The sequence below is a fragment of the Bombyx mori genome, chromosome 9 (genome assembly GCF_030269925.1).
Source record: "Bombyx mori chromosome 9, ASM3026992v2".
Classification (NCBI taxonomy): domain Eukaryota; kingdom Metazoa; phylum Arthropoda; class Insecta; order Lepidoptera; family Bombycidae; genus Bombyx; species Bombyx mori.
The window spans coordinates 8,884,060-8,909,960 of record NC_085115.1 but is presented as its reverse complement, the minus strand read 5'-3'; the positions used below and the strand labels follow the sequence as shown (position 1 = coordinate 8,909,960).

Here is a 25,901-nt window from a genome sequence, read left to right as displayed (position 1 = left end):
CGATGTACCGGCCCCACGACAACTTCTCTACTATCTGTTTCGTTTCCCGCCTCCGAGACAATTTAACTTGACAACATGGTCTCCACAACAAAGAGCGTTCGCTCTATTTAGCGCTCAGCCTATGCGGACAGGAATACTGTAAACGTTACGCTTTTTCATCGTAAAATAATACCCGATATTAGCTTTCAATGAATATTTCAGTGAAGGCACGAGTGAAGGCTAATATTAGCTGATTTATTCTTCTTTTTAGTTTTAGACAACTTATGTATGTTACAGTTGCATCTGAACCTGAAAAACTGACAATTGTACGGATTCTACGTTTTGAAAAGCTATGCCAATTCCAGCGGGCTTGTAAACATTTTTAGCGGAGTCAGACGTTAGAAGGGAAGTCCAAACATCCCTTAATCGCGCAAATACTGAATCAACGACATTTGAGTGAGACGTGACGTTAACATCAACTTGTGATTTGAACGAATATTTGCAAGCATTCTTTGTGCGATCAGGAACGAGTGTAAACACGGGTGAACGGTGCGGCGCGGCAAAACCAAGCGGGGAGGGACACAGTCACACGCGTCACTCGGGCGGCCGCCGCCGCGCGCTTCGCCCGCACGATGTCGGTGCGTGTAGATCATCGAGACCGTGACAGGTTTTCGAGACACTCTTCCCGCGCTTCTGTCGATCTCGCTTTTCCGAGTGGCTCGACAAGGGATCATTCATTTCGCTCGGTTCACTCGGCACGTGTACCGCGAGTTTCAAGCGATGATTTGATGGTGCCAGTGCGCACGCTACGTTCTGCTTCATGTCGCGTAGCTCCTGGGGCGCCTCACCGCCTGCGCCGCCACCATTCTTCAGCGGCAGAGTGCGAGCGCGCGCGCCGCTCTCGTCGGCACACGCTCGAGCTACCCAATAGCCGGGGTCCCAGCGTTCGCAGCCGATCTCCTGAGCCTCCGCCGCCTCCACCGCCGGAGCCCGAGGTGCCACCCGAGGACGCCGGAAAAGAAGCTCGAAGACGACGCGTGGTCGCCGCCGTCGCCGCCTCCTTCTTCGCGCTAGCCCTGGCATCAGTCCTCGTGGTGGTGGTGACACTTACCCACAGCTCTGTGCTTCGCGCGCACAACCAAACGGCCAAGTACTACACGTTCTCCGTGCCGCCGCACCATCCTCTCAGTGAGCCCCGTTCATGTTGCCCCACCGTCGCCCCTCCTGCTTCGCATGCGACTGTCTCCGACCCTGAGTGCGTGGGGCTGCGAACGTCGCCGAGTCTTCACATCTGTTACCCACCGCCACTACAAGCGGTACATAGCATAATTAACAGTATACACAATGATTGAACGGTAGGGCTCATTGTAGCAATAGCGCAAGTTTTCATTTCAACAAAATTTTGTATTTTGTGTTAGTCAGTCAGTATCATGTGCCAAAATACAAATAACAACTTCACTATTGAAAATGAAAGCTTGTTGCAAAATGGAACCTCGAGACATAAATAATTCCAAACATTTCTTAAATGAGCCCTAGAGGTACCACACACGCTACGCACGTTCGCAACCCCCATTCTGCATGACTAGAAAGTAGTGGAATGTCAAGTGTTTGTGATGTCATTTTATAATTTCATTGGTATTTCGTATTAGTATTCGGTTTATGTTCCTATTTTATTAAAGAAAAAGTTAGAAAAAGACCACGAATTCATTACGAAATAGGAATGAAACAATATTTTAGATATGTAATAAAAAATTAATACTAGTTAAGTAGGTATTTACAAATATGTTAAATACAGATTCGGCCGCTAATTTGATTCAACTAAGCATTCAGAATTCTACGCTAATTCAATTGGTAAGAGACATGTAAATTCATTCACAATTTTAAAGGTTACCAAACTTTTTAAAATCAATTTTATAAATTGTCAGAATAATCGCGAAATGTAGAGGATAAAACGTTTCAAGAACATTAAAATTTTCCTTTTCCCATTAGATTAATGTCGGTTCTGACTCATTGTTTCCTTTCGGTTTTTTTTTAAAACGACTATTGTCAGAATTGCGCCTATGATTTAAATAGGTTTTACGAAAAATGGCCAACGAAATTAATTGATTGTCCCTGTAGATTGATACAACGGAATAATATTAATTACAATTGTGCTCGTTAAATATTAGTACCAACATTGAATCTTTTTTAGAAGCAACCTCAATTCCTGTTTCAATTTGAGTATCGACGGGAAAAACATTTTACCGTTATCATTTTAAACTTAAATTACAGGAGTTTACGTCACAGCAATCCAGTTTAGAGAGTGGAATATGTATATTAGTTTACCCGACAGTAAATATTTTGCGAAATACGTACATAAATGTCCTTCGCATTACGGGTATCCGGGTATATTGTGAACGGGAACCACTATCCTGCATTTTTCTTGGATAGATGGATAAAAAAGTTCACTGCTCATCTGTTGTTAAGTGAGTACCGGAGCCTAGGACCGATAAAACGGGGTTTCAGCGGCCTACTTTGAAACAAAAAACTGAATATTTACTCTTAATTATATACCTTTCTAACTGGAAAACCGGATTGGTTCGTGATAGGAAGAAATAGATTAATTTATTTAAAAAAAAATCTATTACATTCCCCCAAGTTTCACAAATTAACCATTAGTTATTAAATATTCTAATTCCGATATAGGTACTTTAAAGGCAGGGAATGATGTAAGAGAGGAGACAGTAATCCGATTACGTTATTTGCAAGGCGCTTAATTAGAAACATTTAATGCAGACTATATTGCCTAATAATCTTACATATTGTGATACTACTCTTTGATAATATTTGCTATAATAAATTAATAACACATCTTTTACTTTTTGTTGATAGAGCGTTCTTAACCAAAACATAAGACCTATAATCGGAAATACTGAAGCGACGATGACGTAGATAGATTAAGAAGCAGGATAGACTTTTATAAAGTACTAATTTTTTTTATTGCTTAGATGGGTGGACGCTCTCACAGCTCACCTGGTGTTAAGTGGTTACTGGAGCCCATAGATATCTACAACGTAAATGCGCCACCCATCTTGAGATATAAGTTCTAAGGTCTCGTATAGTTACAACGGCCGCCCCACCCTTCAAACCGAAATGCATTACAGCTTCACACAGAAATAGGCGGGGTAGTGGTACCTACCCGTGCAGACTCACAAGAGGTCCTACCACCAGTGAAAAAGCTGGTGGCAGGGCTGTTTGAAGGGTTGACGAGGTAGCTTAAGTGATTTTGTATTTGCTTAAGTATATTGGCCAATTAACTATGATACTTTAAAATGAAGACTTAATAGTATACAAATTTCTACTGTAATTCATGGCATCAGCTACATGTTTGAAAGTAGGCGGTGGTATTCACGCCATGGTTAAACTCCAATGCAGCTGTTTACACTAGTTTGAGCTATAATCTATTACAGCAAATTCAGAATAGAATCGTGTTTCGTTACATTAGTATTTTAGATTTATAAGCATTTTCATCTGTTTTATTACAGCTAATAAACTAATTATTTAGGCAATTGATTTCAATGATTCTCTGATGTGTCATTACATATTATTTACGTTGTCATAAATGCGTTATAATTTGGTTAAGGTTTAGTCTTATTAAATATCTCCTTCATTGATAGTAAGCTTCAAGCACAGCGTAGCCAGTTTAGTTTTAGGATTGTATTAATTTATGCAAATGCTAATTAATATATATTTTGATTCATTAATATTGTTCATAATTCGGTTTTAATTGTTTTTTCTGAGCATTATTAATGCGGATATCTGGAGCATCGTTTTCCAAACCTTTTTTATTAAAGTCAAATTTTATTTCAATGTAACCTATTTTCACGCATCGCACCTTTAATATATTGAAATAGAAAAAAACGTGCGACTGAAACATCGTACTTGATATTACGGATGTGGTCATGTTTATTATCTTCGTATCCCAGAAACAAATAGTGACGCACGTCGAATCCGATTTTAAACATGACTACGTGGTATTGTACGGTGATCATTATAAAAGAATATAGGGACATAAAACTAATATTACGATCTATAACTGTACGTTCCAGTTAATAGTGAGTTAATTGCGCATGACGCAAACTAGTAACAGTTGAGGCAAAACATGGGAAACCTAACTCCGTTGCCAAATCTACAGACCGGATTAGTTGAGATTAAGCCTAAAACTGTAAAAACAGATCTCATTTATGTGTATTTTAAAGTGATTCATAGTGTTTTAAAAATATGAACATGATACTTAGTATTACTTAATCCTGAATAGCCATACATCATTTTACAACAAAATAAAAGCAAAACCACCTAGCAGTTAGATTGTGTATGTTCGCAACATTATAGTCTTTCCGCAAACTTGCACCGCAACAGACTAACACCGCATACTCACCTGAAATTATTTTGATACTAAAATTTCCGGTGTGCATTTAAATTCGGTATGCGAATAATCTCTGAACAAGTAAAGGTGCGAACATGCTTGAGTCAGTCGGACTAAAATAAGATCGTGCTATTGTAGGACGTTCGTTCTACGAGCATTGAGAGGTTCCAATAATAACTGAAGTGTTCTGATTCAGTGTTTTATGAGGTTTTCGTTCACAATGATATTACAGACGGTTTGACGCATGAAGAACGATTTGCTCCTCATACGTTGACCTCGTACGCCAAACGCATTTTCCCATGTCGCGGTTTTTTATTTATTGCTTAGATGGTTGGACGAGCTCACGGTCAACCTGATGTTAAGTGGTTATCGGAGCCCATAGACACCTACAACGCAAATGCCGTCACCCACCTTGACATATGAGTTCTAAGGCCTCAGTATAGTTACAACGGCTACCCCACCCTTCAAACCGAAACGCGTTATTGCTTCACGGTAGAAGTAGGCAGGGTGGTGTACCTACCCGTGCGGACTCACAGGTCGTCCTACCACTAGTAATTACGCAAATTATAATTTTGCCGGTATGATTTTTACTAAACCATGTTATTCCTTCACCGTGAAAGTCAATCGTGAACATTTCTAAAGTATGTACGTATTTCATTCGAAAAATTGGTATTAGCCAGCGGGATACGAACACCGGTGCAACGGTAGACACGAATGCACCGGACGTGTTATCCTTTGGGCCACGACGACTCTAAAAGTTTTTGACATTGGAACATTTATCTCTGCTAAATTTTTTTTATTGTCCTTGTCTAGTTCGCAGACGAGCACACCCGATGGTGAGTGGTTACCGTCGCCCATTGACGTCACCAATGCCAGGGGCAGCGTCAAGCCGCTGCCTACCGTTAAGTACCGTCTCCATAATCTGAAACTTAATTTTTTGGTTAACGTTTCCGTCCAGACAGATCACGAAATGCTATGCGCTATGTAAAACAAAATACGCGGCAATGGGTGTTCGAACATGGAATCCAGAAACCTGATAAGAAATCTTGGGTCGAGTTATATTTTAATGTAATTTACACGGCTATTTCAAAACCTGTTTCAAGTTCCACACTGGCCTTAACCCTGCTAGGGGTTGTTCAAATGTGGTAAATGAAAGTATGATACCAGGTGAGCCGTGAAATTGTTCACTCATGTATGGGATAAAAAAGTCTTAATGAGCGATAACTACATATTATTATGTATAAGGAAAAAAACATTTGCAAAAAACCAAGTTTTTTTTTATTTAACTAATCTTTTATACGAATCTACACTATTATATTATATCGTAATATTGTTTGAGTGTATTTACGAGTATATATTCTTCTTTTACGTGAAAACGAAATAACGGATTAACATGATTTTTGAAGTCATAGTTTTAAGCCATTTTGGACCATGCTATAGGATACTTTATATAATTATCATTATCTTTAGAAATATTATGAACCCTTTACCTTGAGCACGCAGGTCAAGCCGCAGGTAACAATTAGTAAAATGTAAATTAATCCGAGAATACTAAAATATGTAGTGTCTTTTAAAATATATATGAACAACACAAATTCACAACACATTCACTTGTCATGAAATCGACCGCATATTTCAACTTACTAAAATGTAACTTAATATTTTTGTGTAAATTTATATTCGGAAAGATTATTTAAATAGCAAAAAAAAAAACGGACAACAAGAACCTGGAATTTAGCAAAGGGTAAGCTGAGGAGATCTCGTTGCGTTTATTCGGCATTACAAAATCTCGAATTCTTACGAAGTTGTTGGAATGTTTTGAGAGAGTTCGACATTTTTGCTCTGTGTAGAAAAACATTCTTCTTCGTTCTTCGTAACCATTGAAATAAAATCTGTTTGAAATTACGAAGGAAAATAAAAAAATAAAAAAAATGTTTGAGAACTGCGAATTCTTAATTCAGGAAATTCTTCTATGTTTACTTTAAACAGTACGTAGTTGTTTTTATAGAAACAATTTATTTTCGATTAATTTTCTTTAAGAAGATAACGCAATAGTATAAACCTAATAATTTGTAATGTAATTACGAAGCAAGCTTCACTTCAAGATTACGTGAATCGTGACTTCTGCTTTTATTAAAGTCGATATGTCAAACCTGGTTCTTATAAAAACCCTTAAATGTCATTCTTTATAAGAAAAAGGTTAACAATGGACATCATCTCGATATTTTCACGTTGGCTCTCGTTATAATTTTGAGCGGCTTTCCTTTTTATTATTTTCATAAAGCATAATAGAATGAAAAAGGGCGACTAGCAAACTCAGGTTCACAATATCCACCCAATCCGGTTGGTTGCCTTAGGCACGGATCTCAAGATTAATTAAAACTTTATTGTGTAAATTTTAAACAGGTTTACAATTTTATTAAACAAATTGTATATTAGGAGTTCCTAAAAGGTTGCGTTTTGAGGGTTTCATTTTCTCTAAAGCTTTGGCTGCTCATGAAGAAATTAATAATTTTCAATATGTACTTTTTTTTATTGCTTAGATGGGTGGACGAGCTCACAGCCCACCTGGTGTTAAGTGGTTACTGGAGCCCATAGACATCTACAACGTAAATGCGCCACCCACCTTGAGTTATAAGTTCTAAGGTCTCAAGTATAGTTACAACGGCTGCCCTACCCTTCAAACCGAAACGCATTACTGCTTCACGCCAGAAATAGGCAGGGTGGTGGTACCTACCCGCGCGGACTCACAAGAGGTCCTACCAGTAAAAACTCCGTCCGGTACATGAAAAAGTAACCACACTTTTATTTTTTTTCAAAGAATGCGGTCCGTTCCTTTGAATGTGTAAGCTGTAAAAAATATTCGGAAAATTATTGGCCTAGATGAATGGACAAGCTCACATACCCCTTGATTTTAACGGCTATCGGAATCCACAAACGTAACATAAATACCTCCATTCACATTGAAACATAAAGATAGAGATTAAAAAGACAACCAGAACGCATGACTGCTTCACTATACAAATAGGTAAGGTTTCGGTCAAAATTTCCTTTTTGAATTTTATTTTATTATATTCTTAAGGCACAATTTATTATCTTCAAGCATTTCTTCATTTTTTCCTACGAAAACAAAGTGGATTTTTATTCGTGAGTTATTAACATCAGTTCCCCGAGTTCCAAGGGGAGATTAAGTAACACAGTAAACTTCAAGATTAAAAACCCGATTCTCAGATTGGACACGGACAAATCGGATATAAATCGAACGGAGGAGAAAAGTTTTTGAATACTGAGCACACGTTCACAAAAATTTTGAAGAAGTATTTGTCTTGCAATTTTCTAGTTTTAAATCTACTTGATTTTGTATTTCGAATGAGAAAGGTTTACCTAATAATATATTGAATGGGAAAGAAGGGCATTTTGAATTTACACGATTTAATTCTCTATTCCTTTCTAGTTTTACATCGAAGTAATCACGCACTTTGGTAATTTGTGATTACAACGCAACTGACACTTCCAGCAATAATAAACCTTACCCACCACACACTATATACACACACTACACTACTACTACACAGTATGTTAAGTCACTCATCGAAGTATAAGCTTTGAGTCAGTCATTCGATGACTGATTTAACACAGTATGAAGGTTACGTTCATCTTCTCGCTATATGAAAAAATAACAGTGTATTGTTTTTTGTTATTGCCTTTGTAGGCAGATGGTATATGGCCCACCTGATTGTGAGTGGTTACCGTCGCTCATGGATGTCAGCAATGCCAGGGGCAGAGATATGACGCTGCCTAACGTTAAGTACTCTCCACTCGTCTCGTTCGACGATGGACATGACATAGGTAATGCTGAGGAAACGCCGTTGAGTGGAGCTCATTCCAAAGCCGGATGGTACGTGGCAAAAAAGATCTCTCTCTGGAAATACATTGTAGATGAACGCAGCAGTTCTAGGTAGTATGGATAAACTCTACTCTGATGGCGGGCGGTGCGATGGTAAAACGAGATGAGGGGATCATCTTAAACAATTTCTCAGAGCATTATTACCCCACAACTAGTCGTTTAACATAAATCACCTATTTGATTGAGAAAATGATATATCTTCATCAAGAAAGCAAGGCTTGGTTTTAGAGAGAGTCCTAAATTCGGTCATTCAGATCTTGTTCGGAAGGTTGAGTGCTTGACCGGCTAATCGAAAAGTATTAACGAGGCGACGTGGCGGAAACAAACTCACTTTCACACTTCAGATATCCATAGACGAGCTTATAACACGTCATATGGAATATGGAACTTTTTTAATTTCACGCTTGATTCGTAACCTTCATCGCGAATGTGGATTGCTGGATGCCAAGAACGCGTGTGTCATTTCGTTGAACTGACAGACTGATTTTCGGCGTAAATAATAAATGGGACGTCGCTTCGCTCGGAGCAATTACCAAGAGCATCACTGTACCTCAGAATACGCAGCGAAGTTTCAAAATTACTTTCTGAGGTATGCCTGTTTATCAGTCAATGAAAATGTTAATCATCTGCTAAAGTCTTTTCAGAATTTCTGTAAATAGAACGGTTGTCTGAAAGAGATCGCTTTTAGCGATAAGACCGCCCATTGTACATCTATATCTGCTTGTTGACTGTTTTTTAATGTTAATTGTGTTTTTGTGTGCAATAAAGTTTATTCTTTCTCTTTCTCTCTCTCTCTCTCTCTCTCTCTCTCTCTCTGTCTCTCTATCTGATGCTAGAGCAACCAGCTTCTCGTGCGAGATCTCACGGTTTCTAACCTAAATGCGTTTCATAAATTTTCTATTTTTCTATTCCTGTTGTTGCATAATCTACTTATGCTGCGTACGGCAAATTCCTATGGTTATCTATTGTACGAGGCCACTACAGCTCTATGTATTCCCCTAAAACAAACATTTGATAGGTGCGTCAGAACGTAACTGAAGTACCTAGTCAATACAATAACGCGACATCGACTTCTCATCAGTGTCGCGCTGTACTAGCCAAATGGAAGCATAACTTTTATTTTATATAACACAATAATCAAGATAGAGAGTGTAGTATCAACAACAGGATATTAATAATAATACTTCTAATAATTTGTTATTTGGAATAATAGTCTTTCTGTTATGTATTATGTATTTATACAAAATTGAATGGTCTAGTTTTATAATGATGGTTTTGGTCTTAATGTATAAGAATACATAAAAGAATGCTACATAGTAGTTGATATCCGATCTGATTGTATAACTGTGTATATGTATCCAGCAAAACGATCCACTCCCTGTGTTTATTTTATCGTGTCGGTAAACGCGATCCCAAACCTATTAAGTTTTACCTTAATATGCAATCGAATGCTATTAGCTAAAGTAGGTGCCTTAAGTGTATGCTTTCGTTATACCTTAAGAATGATTAATTGACGGCAGATATGAATTAAAGAACTAAATTTAATGATGAGTTTCCAAATAGTTAGTAGTGCTTTTAAATTTAGTTACTATCTAGTTGTTTTAAATAGAAAGATGAGATATATATAATATAAGCCAGTAAATAGTAAAACACGTAATATTAAAGTTGAAATTATTTCATAAAGAAAACGGCATCAAATACTAGATATAATAATGCGACCGATCTGACACATGTAATGAATGTGTGACTAGTGAATCGACTCGGCTTTGCTCGAGGCATCAGGATATTGTTCACTATTTTAAAGTACATGTATTGCAGTAAATTATAAATTTATGTATTGCTTAAAATATTTTTTCCGAAGCATTACAATATAACATTGTACTTTATGATTTTTACATCTCAGCTGAACTTCCCACATGATTTTCCAACCCCTCAATCAGCCGCTTAGCCTTTATTTCGAACCAGAAATAGATACATGAAATTTCGGTCTTCTTTGGAAATGATGGAATTGTTGTATGGCCAAATATGTTGTGTGGAATTCGTCTCATATTTTACCAACTTGAAGGTGAAATCTTTCCTAAGTGGGACGTGCACAACATACAAAAAGCATCAATTGCCCAGTTTTCAAGTTTGTAGATCCAGCGGTTTAGAATCTCCGATGATTAGTTAGTAAGTTGGATGTCGAGAATATAACGGATGAGTGAGGTTTTAATTAAAAACTTTGATAGGAACAGAATATTGACGGAACACTTGATGTCGTAATAGCTTGCCTACTTTATTCTGCGGCTTTATTAGAACGTGCCCAGAATATGAAGCTGGACGAGTATCGATAACAATGGTGCGGGAAATTTTATGAGCCACTTGTTGAACACCGAAGGCTTAGTCAACTCTCAGTTCCGTTTATTGTGACATGTGTAGCCCAATAAGCATAGGATACCTGTCTACCGTTGCCCTGAAAATTTAACTTTTGTTGATAAACATGACGTGACGTATGTGCTACACTAAGTTAGGTCTCTTTCAATCGAAACCGACTGCTTAGACGAAAGAATTTCTTACATGACACAATTAAAAGTAAAACATGCTAGTTTCTGACTACTGTTGATCACACTGAATAATATAAAATATGTAGTTTGGGAGTCGTAAATTTTTGTTTATTTTTTTATTGCTGTGTTGGGTGGACGAGCTCACAGCCCACCTGGTGTTAAGCGATTACTGGAGCCCATGGACATCTACAACGTAAATGCGCCCCCCCACCTTGAAATATAAGTTCTAAGGCCTCAGTTTTGTTACAACGGCTGCCCCGCCTTTCCAACCGAAACGCATTACTGTTTCACGGCAGGAATAGGCAGGGTGATGGTACCTACCCGTACGGACTTAAATCAAAATAAAATGAAAGGGTTAAAGATATTCAAATTGTAAAAAAATATTTACCAATTTGCTGTCTCTAAATTGGCCGAGCTTGATCATGGGCTCTGGTAATCGAAAAGGGAAAATTCGTTTTAGCTGCTTGAACAGTGCGAAATACTGTCACAAGGAATCTTGATTTCATGCATTGAAAGTCATAATGAATGACTGAATGATTGAAATGAATCACGGTCAAGTTGCTTTATTTCCATTTTGGACAAGTTATTTTAATAATGGAAAAGAAATACAAAAAGAGTTAAATTAACATGGACTATATTAAATTTATAAACATTCGAAAAAAATCGGTGCACAAAATTGTGACTGTGAATAACAAATTCAGGTTTTACCATTTTTGCAAATATCAGATGAGCCCATTCATTCTCTTGAAGAATTTACTTTCTTAACAACAAAAAAAATCCTTACAAAGCTGTTGAGAGCACTTGACATTTTGCGGATTCACAAGAGTCTTCTTCTCTGACGAGTGAGTTCAGTAAAATTTTCCAAGTTTTTGCGACCGGTAAGTAAATGTAATTACCGTGTTGTGTGCGGACAAACGTTGGAATATACACAACAAAGTGGGTGTTAAAGGACTCACGTTCTCGCCGGTCGTTCTACAATTTACATATTTGTTTATCTGTTCACGAGTAAAGCGGAGGACGTTTTTTTATGAAATGAAATTATTACAATCAAAGTTTTTTTTTGCTTGTTAACACAAAACAAATATTTTGAAGGATTTTAAATTGATTTTGTTTCATTTATAACAGCACGAATCGGTGTTGCTATAAATAAAAAATGTGATTTTAGTTTCTCTTTTTGTTACACTCATATTCTATTTACAACTGCGTCATTTAAATTAACCGTTTTGTGAGAGAAGTTTTGGTGTCTTTGTGGATAAACATCTATCTACAGTTGTTGGTGATTAATGGTTTTTGATACTAAAACAAATAGCAGTCAGAAAATGGCAAAAGTAATTTAAAATTAACTACGTCATTAATTACACTCAAGCTTTATTTAAGCAATAGCTATTTGCAGTATCATATGTGAGGGCTGTTGTGTTAAGCATAATCAAGATTAGATAATTCATAATTGTCACGTTGTCAGTAGAACCATAATTTAATCTTGTGTGAGTTTCTGCTTCTGCTATAGTACAGGAAACCCTAGTTTGGGGCTTATTTCCGCTGTTAATAGTGTTAGTATTACTTTTACTGCTATGTCTTGTACACATCAAATTGTTATCGTATTAATACCAACTATACAATAATAATAAAACCCATTCTTTTTCATATTTATTCTAAAAACGTAGACTTTCAAGTGAAAAAGTTACAGCAGAGAAAAGTAAATTTGAAAGCATTGGAAACAAACGCAGACATTTCTTTTGATCCACGGGGAAATACAATATCAATACAAAGCAAACAATTAGTTTTAGTAAAGAACAAGAAAGTGCTCTTAGGTAACAGTGTGGGATGTCAAAGGCCATTTTTCTGTGAACCCTTCCGTTTATTTTTGTTTTATTTACTAGGTGATATTTCGTGTAGGTTTCGTAGATGCTATCGTTCGATTACGTTCTCAAACACTCTTTATAACTGTAACTGACACATTGTCTTTTAATATTGTTGACTAATATTAAACTTGGATTTTTGTTAATTAGATTTCGTTTATTCGGTATTATTATTTAGCTGATATGAAACTTTTTTTAGGTAGGTATAATTACTGGTGGCTCGGAGGCCTTTTCTGTTTCACCAGGACAGGTGAGTGAGCAAAGGCTCAGCCAGGAGGGGTGGAATTTGCTAACTGCCGTCCACGCGCCTCCAAAAGAGACCTAACAACTCAAGAGCAACTGCTTCCCGAATGAATCTACTACCGCATCGGAAATGCGACCCACTAAAAAGATCCCGCGACAAACTCAGCAGGCTGATGCATTGATTAGGTTGCACGTCGAACTCTTTGCCGAGTTCGACGAGTACGTTTACCGGAGTTTATAAGCCTGCTCCTAGTGTTAGAGCTGAAGGCGTCTAGTGCTGAGGTTAATGGATCTGATGGATCCGTAAGGACGTGCTGATATGAAACTACATAATTACTAGTGGCCCCCCAGTAGTCGATATTCGACTATCATTAATTGAATTTATAAGTCTGAACATTTATTATAGTTCTATTGTAAAAGACTACACTTCTATAATTACAGATTTCGCCAAGACTTACACTAAAGACAAATAATATTAATCTAATCTAAACTAATCTAAAATTAAATGTAGGTAAATCTAAATCTAAATAAAAACATCTTATTTAGTATAATCAATTTGACCACAGACTTTAAACATAACAAAAGTTTGACAATAAATAAAGAGTATTTATATATTCTTAATATATATAAATCTCGTGTCACAATGTTTGTCCTCAATGGACTCCTAAACCACTTAACCGATTATAATAAAATTCGCACACCATGTGCAGTTCGATCCAACTTGAGAGGTAGGATGGTTTTTATTTCGATGAATGGTCGCAATATTTATTAATTAACAATAAAATTATTTCTTATGTTGATTTTTGTTATTAATTGTAAGTTTCATAAGTCTAAAACAGATGGCGCCTTAAATCAGTTTTTACAGACAATTGTTATACTGTGACTTTAATATCTCATAGATGGCGCTGTGCTAAAAATACCAACGTTTCACATAAGCTACAATTTAATGGCATAAGCACCACGTGTTTCTGAGGCTAAAGTATAAGTGAAATTTATTTCGTAGTAAACGCAATACAGTGAAATCCAATTGTTCTTACGTTGTCAACTTTTGGTATTAGCATAGGCGGCCGCGAGTTATTTAGAAACAAAAACCTAAGCCACAGCCACAGCAACGTGTGGCCGGGTCCGCTAGTAGTTATATATAGTTATGTCTTGTGTCAAATACATGGTAGTGTGTGTAATGTTTTTTTATTGATTTAATTTATTTTTTAAGCACAATTAACAAAAATTTTAACATTCTGCACTATATTCTCCTCTATATTCTCTATAAGTGTGGGAAATTCGATTCACCACCGCTTGCACAATTTTCGGAAAAAGGGGTGCAAAGTTTTTGCGTCACCTATTAATATATAGATTATTGCTATCTATCTACGATTATGAAGTGTATTACAATGTAACAGTAGTTGATCAGATCAGAATCCTGCTCTGATATTTACTTTACGCAGTTACCAGTAGTAACGCATATTGTAAGCCTGCACGGGTACCTAATCGCTACTATCTTGCGTATTTCAGCCGCGACGTAGTCATACGTTCCAGTTTGAAGTAGCCTATTTACAATACAAATGAGACTTTACGACTCATGATCGGTGGCAGAATTCCCGATGTGATCTAGAACCTCCAGTAAATAATTAACACCATGAATTTTTACCCAATAGTGTAATTAAAAAAATATGAAATTAATTTGAAAAATACGACCTCCTGCAGCATCTACTTCTAGCATCTAGGATTATTCTCCAGTCGTCTTCATTCATAACTTTGGTCGTCGCGAGGTTGTTCCATGTAATCTTGCCTACGGCTACTGGGAGGTATCGTAGAGGATGGTATTAAGAATGGTGCGTGGTTTATCTTTTCATAAATATTCACCATTTTAGTGATGGACTCATCGATATTTCAAAACCATCTGATAGATCTATTTCGCAATGTGATAGATGAAAATGGAAATTCGTAACGAACGCCTAAATTCGTGAGAAGCACTGCAGCTATATACATATCAATAAAATTGTTTTATTAGACCGGTAGTTCCAAAGTTTATCGCAAACGAACAAACAAAATTTATTTCTCCGATGACATTAGTGTGATACAGACGGATCTCTTTTAGTGTTGATAATATTTTATGATCGTTTGATAGGCAATTTGTAACGTGTTCAACAGAATTTCTAACTGTGCTAATTCTTTCATCGACGCCGTGATAGATGTACGGGAATTAATTATGTAAACTAACACGCGAACGACCTACGCGAGTTGTGTTTTAGTATCACATTAGAATAATTAATGCTTTCTTTTAACTTTAACGATACGTTACTAAAAAAAAATATACAAACAATACCGGACTGTGTATGTGTATAGATGGTGTGAGAGAGGTGTTATTTAAAAAATGAATGCGCTCGTTCGAAAACATCATAATTGTAAGGAAATAATTGGTTTTGATTCGAAGTGTCAGTATCACGATTTTGTGTTTACAGTTTTTGAAGTTATACTTCTTTAGGCGCGTTATGAAAAATTGATGAGAGTGAAATTTTACGATGCGCGCGCACCGTGACACAAAATTAACAGAATGAAGTTGCCCACTAAATCGCTCATTACAATACGACCGACGTAACTTGGCGAGTCTGAATATAGCCGCAGGTGAACTTTCCGAACCGTACCGAGAATTACCGAATTGATACGATGTCAAGAAAAGGGATGTCCAATATGCGAGTTTGAGGATGTTGTTTAATCGATTTTTTTTACAAATTGATTAAAATTAAAATTAAAAAAAAGAAATAAATTTAATAAAAATAAAGTATAACTTCTTACGCGCGTACATAAGTACACGCACCCTTTTTTTCAGTTTTTTATTATCAGTGTAGCAGTTTTCGAAAACAAGCGGTAACGCTGGTGATAATCATCATCACAACATAACAATTGAAATCCAACTGACGCGCGATTCAGAGTTTACCATTATCATTATTTATTTATTCCCTATCTATTTGCTGGTAGTCTAAGGGGCTATTCCAGTTAAGCCTGTATGGGTAGGTGAACTCACAGGCTCAATCTGAGAGAATTTGCCAATACTAGTCCTAGCAAGAGCAGCGTTTCGCAGATTTTACCACCGGATCGGAATCGCGAACCTCTGAAAAGATCCGGGGAGATACTCGGTTGGCTATGGGTCTATGGGTTGAGCCACTATCTTTCGCATATTCCGTGTACACGAAATATGTTATAAGTTCAATAAATCGACAGTTTTTTTGTTTAGTTTAATCGTTTAAAGGCTTTTTTGCTTTGATAATTGGACTCATGTTGGTATTGTTTAGCTTCAAAATCAAGTAGCGGTCCACAGTTTCTGAAATTATATTAACCTTTTTTTTTAGTTAAATCTTTTTAAACAGGACCAACAAATTGAAACAATTTCAGGACATAATTTAAGAAGAATAATTTAAGATAATAGAATAATACGGCAAAGGAAGATAGCTGTTTTAAATTTAAGAGCGAATCTTATGTTTGCAATGAAAGTCCAGTACATTAAAACTAACTAAATGGGGTGAAATCACCCAGTAATCTGAATGCATGCCAGATTTCAAGCTCTTATTCGAATTATGGCTGGCAAAGAATTAAAGTATAGCGGATAATAATTGGCGGAATGTTTTGTCTGCATCTAGCTTTCACGGTAGGCACATTAATGTTTATAGGAGGACATTTCAAATATTGTAAAATATTATTTATATTACTACAAAATTTAAAAGTTGGAGTGAAAGGCGTCTATCTTATTGTTCAATAATGTCTTTTAGATGATTTGTGTTCATATATTCAGCCAGTTGGAAAATTGAGTCGACCAAACAAATAGACTTCATAGAAGTCAGCTCAGACATTGTTTTGGAGCTTTAATATGATATTTTGGAAAAAAACAGCAATTTTGTAATATGGTCTTGACCGAAAACCGCAATTATAGATTCTGTATGTAAAAGCTAAATCGTGTAGCTTGTGAGTGTGATGAAAATCTTAAGCAAAAAGAACTTGGCTCAAGACTCCTATCTCCACCCATAAGCTCCTAATCGGTAATAAATTGGCGGAGTTCACGAGAGCGAGTAGACTTTTGAAGTCGTCAAAGCTTAGAGGCCAAAGCCTAAACGCTCAGTGTATTCGTATCAAGCAGTGCGACTATAACAGGGATTGAATTCCGCCCACAGACACAGCCCACTGAGTTTCGCACCGGATCTTCTCAGTGGGTTGCGTTTCCGATCCGGTGGTAGATTCTGCGAAGCACTGCTGTTACTAGGGCCAGTGTTAGTAACACCTTCGGTTTGATCTCACCTACACATTCGGGTAGCGCTGATATAGCCTCTCAAGGCTATCAGCATAGGTAGGAAAAAATTATTAATTCCGCGGGTAGGTTTTAACAAACAACACCATTTTCCAACGAAATACGTACTTAACACAAGTTCACCAACGACTTCAATTATGTAGGAATAAAACATCATGTAACAAAAATTGAACCCGCAAATTATATGTACTTGCGCAGCTAACAAATTATTAGTATGGCGGCTAACAAGGCTATTGCCACATATGGTTAGAAAGCCTTTAATCTATTTGGAGGAAATAAAAAAAGAAAAAGACTAACGACAGATGGCATTGCCCAAAGAAGGATGAAGATAATTTACATGTAAAGGATTTTTATAAAAAGTAATTGAGATATAAATAAAAGACACTATATAGATAAGCAAAAAAATATCCCTTATGAAATGTCTTTAATGATATTGGACGTAATGCATAATGATATAAATCTTCATGAGTAAATACCACCATCCTGATTATATCTGCCGTGAAGCTGATGTCTGATTTCTACGGACTCTATTAACCACTCGAGACCAGAAGAGTTCATGCATAATAGGTGCCAGCGTTTTAACAGATGCGTATTATCTATGCGTAATATGCGTATATATGCGTAATATCTTCAATATACGGAGGAGCAGGCTAAAGAATTTTCGTTCAAACTTAGAATGTTATTAATTAAAATTTTCGTAGTAGCGCACATGAAAGATACTATAAAATATTTACTCGCTTAGTATCAGAGTCGGCTGTACATTAAATACATGCCTCGGCTTCCTCGCCGGAATGTACAGAATCTTGTTTTCCTTTTCTTGAAAACGTTAAGCGACATAAAAGCTTCCTGAATTCACAGGCAGTTTTATACATGTAAACGTTTGCATCATTGCTCACTGAGCGAAGGCGTAAGATTATAAAGAAGATAAATCTTCTTTAAATATTGTTCAGGGTTTTAAAAGCTCATGCCAACAAATAATATAGGTACAAACAATACACTTCATTTATATTACGATAGTGAAAAAATTATAGATTACACTTAAAATAAAAAATATATAACACATATGAGATATTGTATTTAAATTCTAATGCTACCATATCTGCACTTTTATCTCTTTTAAATTTTGTAATCTTTTTCACTATGCCTCCTTCTTATCACTATCCCTCTATAATATATAACACATTCTCCCTGAATTTATTTCTATATCTTCTTCTTCTTCTTAGTCGAATACTTCATTGCTGAAGGTCGTGTCCTTGAAAGCCCTTCGTGTCATTATATATCTAATGATGTGTTAAATACATTTTTTTATAACAAAATTAAAGATTTCGGCATTATGCGTCAAATTGATTGGCGGCATTTACATTCTCTAATGATGTGTTAAATACATTTTTTTTTATAACAAAATTAAAGATTTCGGCATTATGCGTCAAATTGATTGGCGGCCTCACTCTACCTCTTTAATGATAATTTCCAGCTCAAAAACTTATTTCACATTTAGAAAAGTTTTTCCTATCTAAAAGTATGCGGAACTGTTAACCTTAATGATAAAAGCGGTAATAATTTAAAGTTAATGATTTCAACAACGCTCGGAGCTTACGCTTATCTTCCACTATCCTTGTTATGTAGCTTTACACCCACATAAAATTCCTTTCCATAATCTCCGGTGAAAACATTTCTTTTGTGAAATTCGTTAGAGAAGAAAAAAAAACGTAATATCTGTACTTATTAAGCAAATCGTTGTTTGAACGTCGTTAATATTTTAGTGTTTTTCCTCAAGTATTTTTTGTTGCGTTTTCGTTAATGATTTTACGACTTAAAAATAATTAATAGTATCTCGTAAGCTGACTGAGCTTTCACACAATCTATATATTATATATAAATGAATTGCTGTTCGTTAGTCTCACTAAAACTTGAGAACGGCTGGACCGATTTGGCTAATTTTGGTCTTGAATTATTTGTGGAAGTCCAGAGAAGGTTTAAAAGGTAGATAAATATGAAAATGCTTGAAATGTTTTTATTATTCAATAAAAATAGCAATTTTGTGTTTCCTTTGATGTACCTATGTGTCCTCGTCGGGCGGATTCCTTTTATTTGTTTTAAGGTTATGTTATACAAAAGTTTAGGTCTTTTATTTATCGATTGAGGCACTACGAAGTCTGCCGGGTCAGCTAGTAATTTAATACAATTCAAGAGACAAAACACTGTTTTCGTGTTTCGTATTTTTTAAAATATTTACATACCTAGTACATATTCACGAATAACCACACACACCACAATCCTGTTTATTTATACCCTGAAGAATTTATTCGTTCGTTTTATAAGGGTAGGACAACTTGTCACGGTACATACAATTAAGATTTCGAATTTGGTTCGAATTGTATGAGCTCCCACTCAACGCTGGGCCCTGACTCGTCCGCCCGCCCACGACAAAATATTGACTATAGTTTTTGTGTAAGTAAAACGAAATTCCTGAGTTAATTAACATGATAGTGGGGAACGTGATTACTCTTAACTGTAATTGGGCTAATGGACACAAGTGTCGCTCTCTACGAGTATCATTCACTTTCATGTTGATTATATTAGGGATGATGTTTAATTTAACTACACACTTCGTATTATAATAAAAATACCTCTAAATTTTTTTTTATTACTTTGTTGGGTGGACGAGCTCACAGCCCATCTGGTGTTAAGTGGTTACTGGAGCACGTAGACATCTACAACGTAAATGCGCCATCCACCTTGAGATATAAGCTCTAAGGTCTCAAGTATAGTTACAGCGGCTGCCCCACCCTTCAAACCGAAACGCATTACTGCTTTACGACAAAAATAGGCAGGGCGGTGGTACCTACCCGCGCGGACTCACAAGAGGCTCTCTCACCAGTAACAAGAATTCCCATGAAGCGCATATTCTAAATTTGAACACTTAGTTTTGAGGGGTCCTCCGTATGATTTTATATTTATTGGGTTCCTCGTATTTCAGTTAAGCGCAATACAAACGATTTCAAAATTTTGAATCCGTCAAAACTAAGAATTTCCAATTTATATGACTGTTAAAGTAAAAAAAAAAGTGTAATTTTTTTCGTCAGCTCGAACTCGAAAGATGAACAATTCAATTTATTGTCCGATATTATCCTGTTTCGTGACGTAAAATTATGATCAGCTTACTTCAATATAATTTTCATTTGCTTTTAACGAATTCGTGGGAAAAAAAATTGCCGCATTTATAAAAGAAGATTAGAACGAGGAACATCATTTTGGGAAGAAGCGCCCGTAGCCTAAAATTAAGATGCTCTGCGTGTTTCTATCGAGAGAGGTTACTGTACCGAGGTTCACAATTCGTAGTGCACACTTAACACGACTTCCCTAGCGAGTTTAGTTAAATAGTTGTAGTGGAATGGGTTATAGATTCCTATAACACTATTCTAAAGGACCTGAAACTTTGTCCACGAACCACATCTTGAGAACCACTGAACAAAATTTGGTACCTACAGTGCAAATTTAAAATCTAAATTTTTTTCAATTAGATTTTAGATAGTTTAAAATTCAAAATTTTTAACTATCTACATTAGGCTATCTTCCGTACATCAGGCTATGATTAGTAACAGTGGAACTATAGTAAAAATGTAACAGAAACTAATATACCTTCCACATGATAAAGAATGCTAGGTAACACTAATGAGGTCTTTTAAAGATAAAATGTAAGTCTCTTATAATTTTATTTACGTTTTTATGTAACGTATAATAAATACTATACAGTAGTAGTAGTACCTATAGTGTATAGTAACTTTACTACTATTTCTACTACTTCTGCGTACATGATATTTTTAGTTTTATTTTTTTGCGGTAGAAGAACATACTGGCTATTTCCGCAACGAAGATCTTCATAACGCAATGTTTAACTGTCCATGTGAGAAACAGTCTTGACGTAAATCGATTCGTACGTGCTTAAATGTTTTCCCCTGAGGCTTATTAATTGCTACGGCAAACGATACGTTGTTGGGAAATTATATTCGTCTGAAATGAAAAGGCCAATCATTGGGAATCATTGAGGATCACTACCGCGCGCTCCCCCCGTCTATGACATGACCGCCGCAACGCACGCGATCCTTGAATTTTATTTTGTTGGGGAGATATGTATTTGAAAACATTCTCATAAAATATTCATTGAAATAAAAAAATATAAGGACGAAATTTGTTCAAAATTAATTGCTTGTGATGAGTAGCCTATTTATTTGGACACAATGTTCACAAAACATATTCGTAATTTTTTTTAATTTTTAGAACACATTTGACCTACTTTTAAAAGGTTACAGTGACACATTTTTCATTGATGGTCATAGCATGATATGTAATATCCTATATGTATATATGTTTTCTCGACAAATGGACTTTCCATAAAAAGAAAGAAGAAAATATTTTTTCAAGTCGAATCAGTATTTCCTGACTTTGGCGCGTTTAAATAAACAAACTCTTCAGCTTTATAATATTCGTATAGATACGTATTTACTGTTAAGCCCGCACGGGTAGGTGTCATCTTCCTGTTCATTTCTACCATGAAGCAGTCTTGGGTTTCGGTTTGAAGAATGAGACCTCTGTAACAATTTTCTTAATTGCTTCGCCTTAAGTTTCGTGGCGGCGCTTACGTTTGTGATGATCATCAGCTCTGGTATCCTCTTTACACCACGTGGTCATTGACGTGACCTGAGATCGCTTTTATCTAGGGCAAAAGATATAAATAAAGACGGCGATACTGAGTTTAATGTAATAACAAAAGTTCACTCGAATACGGAGTAGCATGACTTTTTTTATGTAGACAATTTGTACGAGTAGTGGCCATGCCAACAAGAAAACGATGTATACTATTGAAGTGAAAACTTCTTTAGAATCGTTGTGATTTCAAACCGGATGCAACGGAAAAAACGACAGGTAAGAGACACAAATACAAAAATGTGTAGGATGAAGCCGGCAAAGAATGAGACAGAAATATACATACTATTTAATACAGCGCCATCTGTGAGATTTTTTAATACTAACGTGTGTATGAAAGCTCTTGTAGTGAATTTTAATTTAGGATTATACGTGAAATTAAAATATCAATTCACAGAGGGCGCTACCTTACAATTATTTACTAATGACAAAATTTTACATATACTTAAGACGTTTAGGATAATTGTACATATTTTAATTTTCGAAGGTTTCACTTCTACCACGTGTGAATTGCACAGATTTTGTTTTTTTTTTATTAAGTTTTAAATTATTTGACAAGTGAATTTTAGTTAAAAATTAACGCGAACGAGACCGTAGGGTACACTTTTGCTATTAAGACAAAAAGGTACATTATAATTTTATTTGAATAACGTGTTTTATTTTCAGTTATGTTTTTTTTTACGATCAAAAAAATAATTGAAATAAGTGAATTCTCGTTTAATTAGAGAATCCATTTTTGGGTTTTTTTTAGCTTTCGCCCGGTGCGGTGGCCGGGCTAGGCAATTGACATCTCGTGAATAAAAAGCGTAGTTTAGATAAACAACAGTTCACCAGGCTTGTTTATAATACGTGGGCACGCACCGGGCAACACACGCCTGTTTAAGCAAACATTGCGGTTCACCATTTTATGATCCATTGCGGTAACTCGAACCGCTCTCGACTCTCGTGCAACCGTAATATGCGTAGCTCAAAACGATTTAACAGATGTGATTCTCCAAGCCACATTAACGCTAATGAAGGATCCGACGAGTCAGTGAGGTTTCTTGATTTGAAATTTTTTCGATATTAATTAAAGTGATTTGAATTTGTTTCAGTTTAAATGTGAGAATTTATATATTTTTGATGTGAAACATCTATAGCCGCACGTAAAACCGATTTCTGGCGTGGCGACGCATGCCGTGGCGACGCGTCGCCATGCGCAATCGCCTGTGCGATTCTCTCCCACTCGATCTGGCGTTAAGCCATCTCTCTCGCTACGCTGAGCTCGGATACCTATAGCATACTCCGTAGTGTATACAGTGTTGTTTACTTAACCTGTGTTTTACTTGAAAACAAATTATTTTTTCGTAATATTTTATTTTATCATTATGAGATATTTAGTTTCTATCACAATCTGTTCTTTTCTGCATATTACTTTTACAAAATAATGTCGATGTTTCACATCCAGGGGTCCCGTGACGGCTCACATTTTTTTTTTAATTTTAGAAACGATTTATTATATGTTTTTCTCTTTGGTTATTTACAACATTGTCTATAAATTGTTGAGACATTTGAATTTTTTTCAATATGTAAACTGCGAATACAGTTTTTTTTTCTCCTACCTAAGCTGATAGCCTTAAGAGACTATTTCAACGTAACCTTAACTAGTAGGTGAGCTCACGGGGCTCAAACCGGAGTGATGCTAACACTGACCTTAGCAAGAGCAGTGCTTTGCAGAATCTACCACCGGTGCGGAAACGCGACCCACTGAGAAGATCCGGCGAGAAACTCAGTGGGCTGCGAAGTACACTGCTACAGTAGTTTATGTTAAACGACAGGTAAATTGAACCATTATTTATTTAATTTTAATAGAAAAAAAAAACAGACGCTCGTTTTACAGTGGCCTATGTGTTTAAGGTTTTTAAGTTATATTCTCGTCTCTTCTTCAACTGGTGTCCATCCAATGCTGAGTGTAGGTCTCTTCAAATGACTCAATTTTTTTCGGTCTCTTGCCTTTCGCGTCCACTTCCTACCAGCCACTTTGACTGGGTCGTCGGTCCACCTTATGCGGCGGTAGCCATCACAGAACACAAGATATTTGACAGATGCCTGAATCTCGCTTACGACATTTTCAAGATAAGCTTGCATATATACAAGTTCCGAACAACAACATTTGGACCGTCGTCGGTCTACCGAGCAAATATCACTCGCTCGGTGGAAGATCTTCCCTTTGTCGTATACCTACACCTTAGGTTGCACATTGGTTCCAAATTAATCAGAAAACTTCACTTCGAGTAAATTCTACTTCATGTCTTAAAATTTCACTAATAATGATTAATCGCTTTCGCTAAAATTTTCTCTAAAAATAATTCCCATGATCGAAAATCGCACAAGAAAAATAACACGCAATTATTGAATTAAAATTGTTATATTATTACGAATGTTCGCTATCGCTAACCAATGATTAATCAGAACGATTAATTTGACTGACGTGCTCGGAATTAATAATAAAACCTACGTAACGTTGCCGAGAATGCAAAGACATGAGCTACTACAAAAATAGTATTCGAAGATTCCTACGGGGTCAGCAGCCAGCACTTGCTGCGTACACTAGGAGATGGTTAATTATCCACAACACTGTAAAGTGATCCCTTAAACTCTATAACGAAGCTCGAATCTTGTTTCGTATAATTGAAGGGGACGCGTCCTAAGCAACTTGTTTGTAAACTTCAAGTAAAATATTATTTGGAAGTGACGCGCCGAATAGAAAACAATTTTCGAACAGCTTATGGACGCTGATGCCTAGTTTTTAGATAGTCCGAAATATATCGAGTTCTTCTTCGAAACTTCTAGATTAAATGGATTGCATTAGAATAAATGTTGATATATATTACTAGCCCTACTCGTCCGCTTCTCTGGGCATTTAAAATTAACATTATTATTTATTGTTATTATTATTACTAGCGAGTTTAACGCTCATATAAATATTAGCCTATCCATTAAGTATATGCATTTTCTACATGGATACCAAGTTTCAAGTCAATCGGATACATGGTTCAGTAGTTATAACGGAACATCCGTAAAAAACACTGTAGATTTATATATTCCTGAGCCTCATTATATAAAACATTGTGTTATTGTAAAATGGTAAACTACATTTATTTCTCTATTTCCGTATGTATATCTACTTCGTTGTTTTGGGACGATCACAAGGGTCATTTTTTTGAGAAAAAAAATCCATATCTGCACCTTTCAATCCAATAATGAGTCGTGCGTTTGTTTGTAGTTTTCACTCCGTCACATGTCATTAATGTTATTAATGCTGTGAGCCATTTGTGCGGCATTACTGCCGCGACAGAACTCTTATTCCATAATTACTAATATATTTGTATATGTGTATGTATACATTCATATGAATGTATATATCAATTGTATATGTACATATATATTCATGAAAAATTTCATTCATACAAATGTAGTGAAAAGAAATGACTAATCAAATGACGGAAATTGAAAATAGAATTTCATATTTTTAAAACTATATTTTTTTCCCAGCCGTAAATTATGTTTCAATTTTTATTGGTATCTATTTTAATGATAATAATAAACGCGGGATTAAATGGTAAATTTAGCTTTTTAGTTCTTTATTTTCATTTACAACATTATTTAAAAAAAAAACCAAGTATGTCTTTATAGGGCAATCTAAAGGCGTCATAGCTTTACCATCGATTTGGAATGCAGTTTCGTATCAGAAGAATCGGCAAAAAATTCAGGGCTTTTGCACTATTTCAATCTATGTACATCCCTAGATACAAACTAACTACATTAATCAAACGAGCATCATCACAACTACACTTTCTGCCGTGAAGCAGGAATGCGTTTCGGTTTGAAGGGTGGGGCAGCCGTTGTAACTATACTGAGACCTTATAACTTATAGCTAAAGGTGGGTGACGCATTTACGTTGTAGATGTCTATGGGC

At 36.0% G+C, this 25,901-nt stretch overlaps 1 protein-coding gene across 4 annotated transcripts in view; it reads left to right on the top strand.

The window, feature by feature from the left end:
- Window positions 1-25,901, top strand: part of LOC105841306 (translation initiation factor IF-2) — a 138,156-nt gene that overhangs the window by 83,102 nt on the left and 29,153 nt on the right. The window contains exon 1 of one of the 4 annotated variants that reach the window (XM_021346556.3): window positions 528-1,295. The exons of 1 other annotated variant lie outside the window; for it this stretch is intronic. In XM_021346556.3, the coding sequence (XP_021202231.1) occupies window positions 612-1,295 (684 nt within the window). In that variant the 5' untranslated portion in view covers window positions 528-611. Of the gene's footprint in view, window positions 1-527; window positions 1,296-25,901 lie in introns of those variants that run through there. 2 more of the 4 variants (XM_038012846.2, XM_012688568.4) reach the window with 2 other exon arrangements.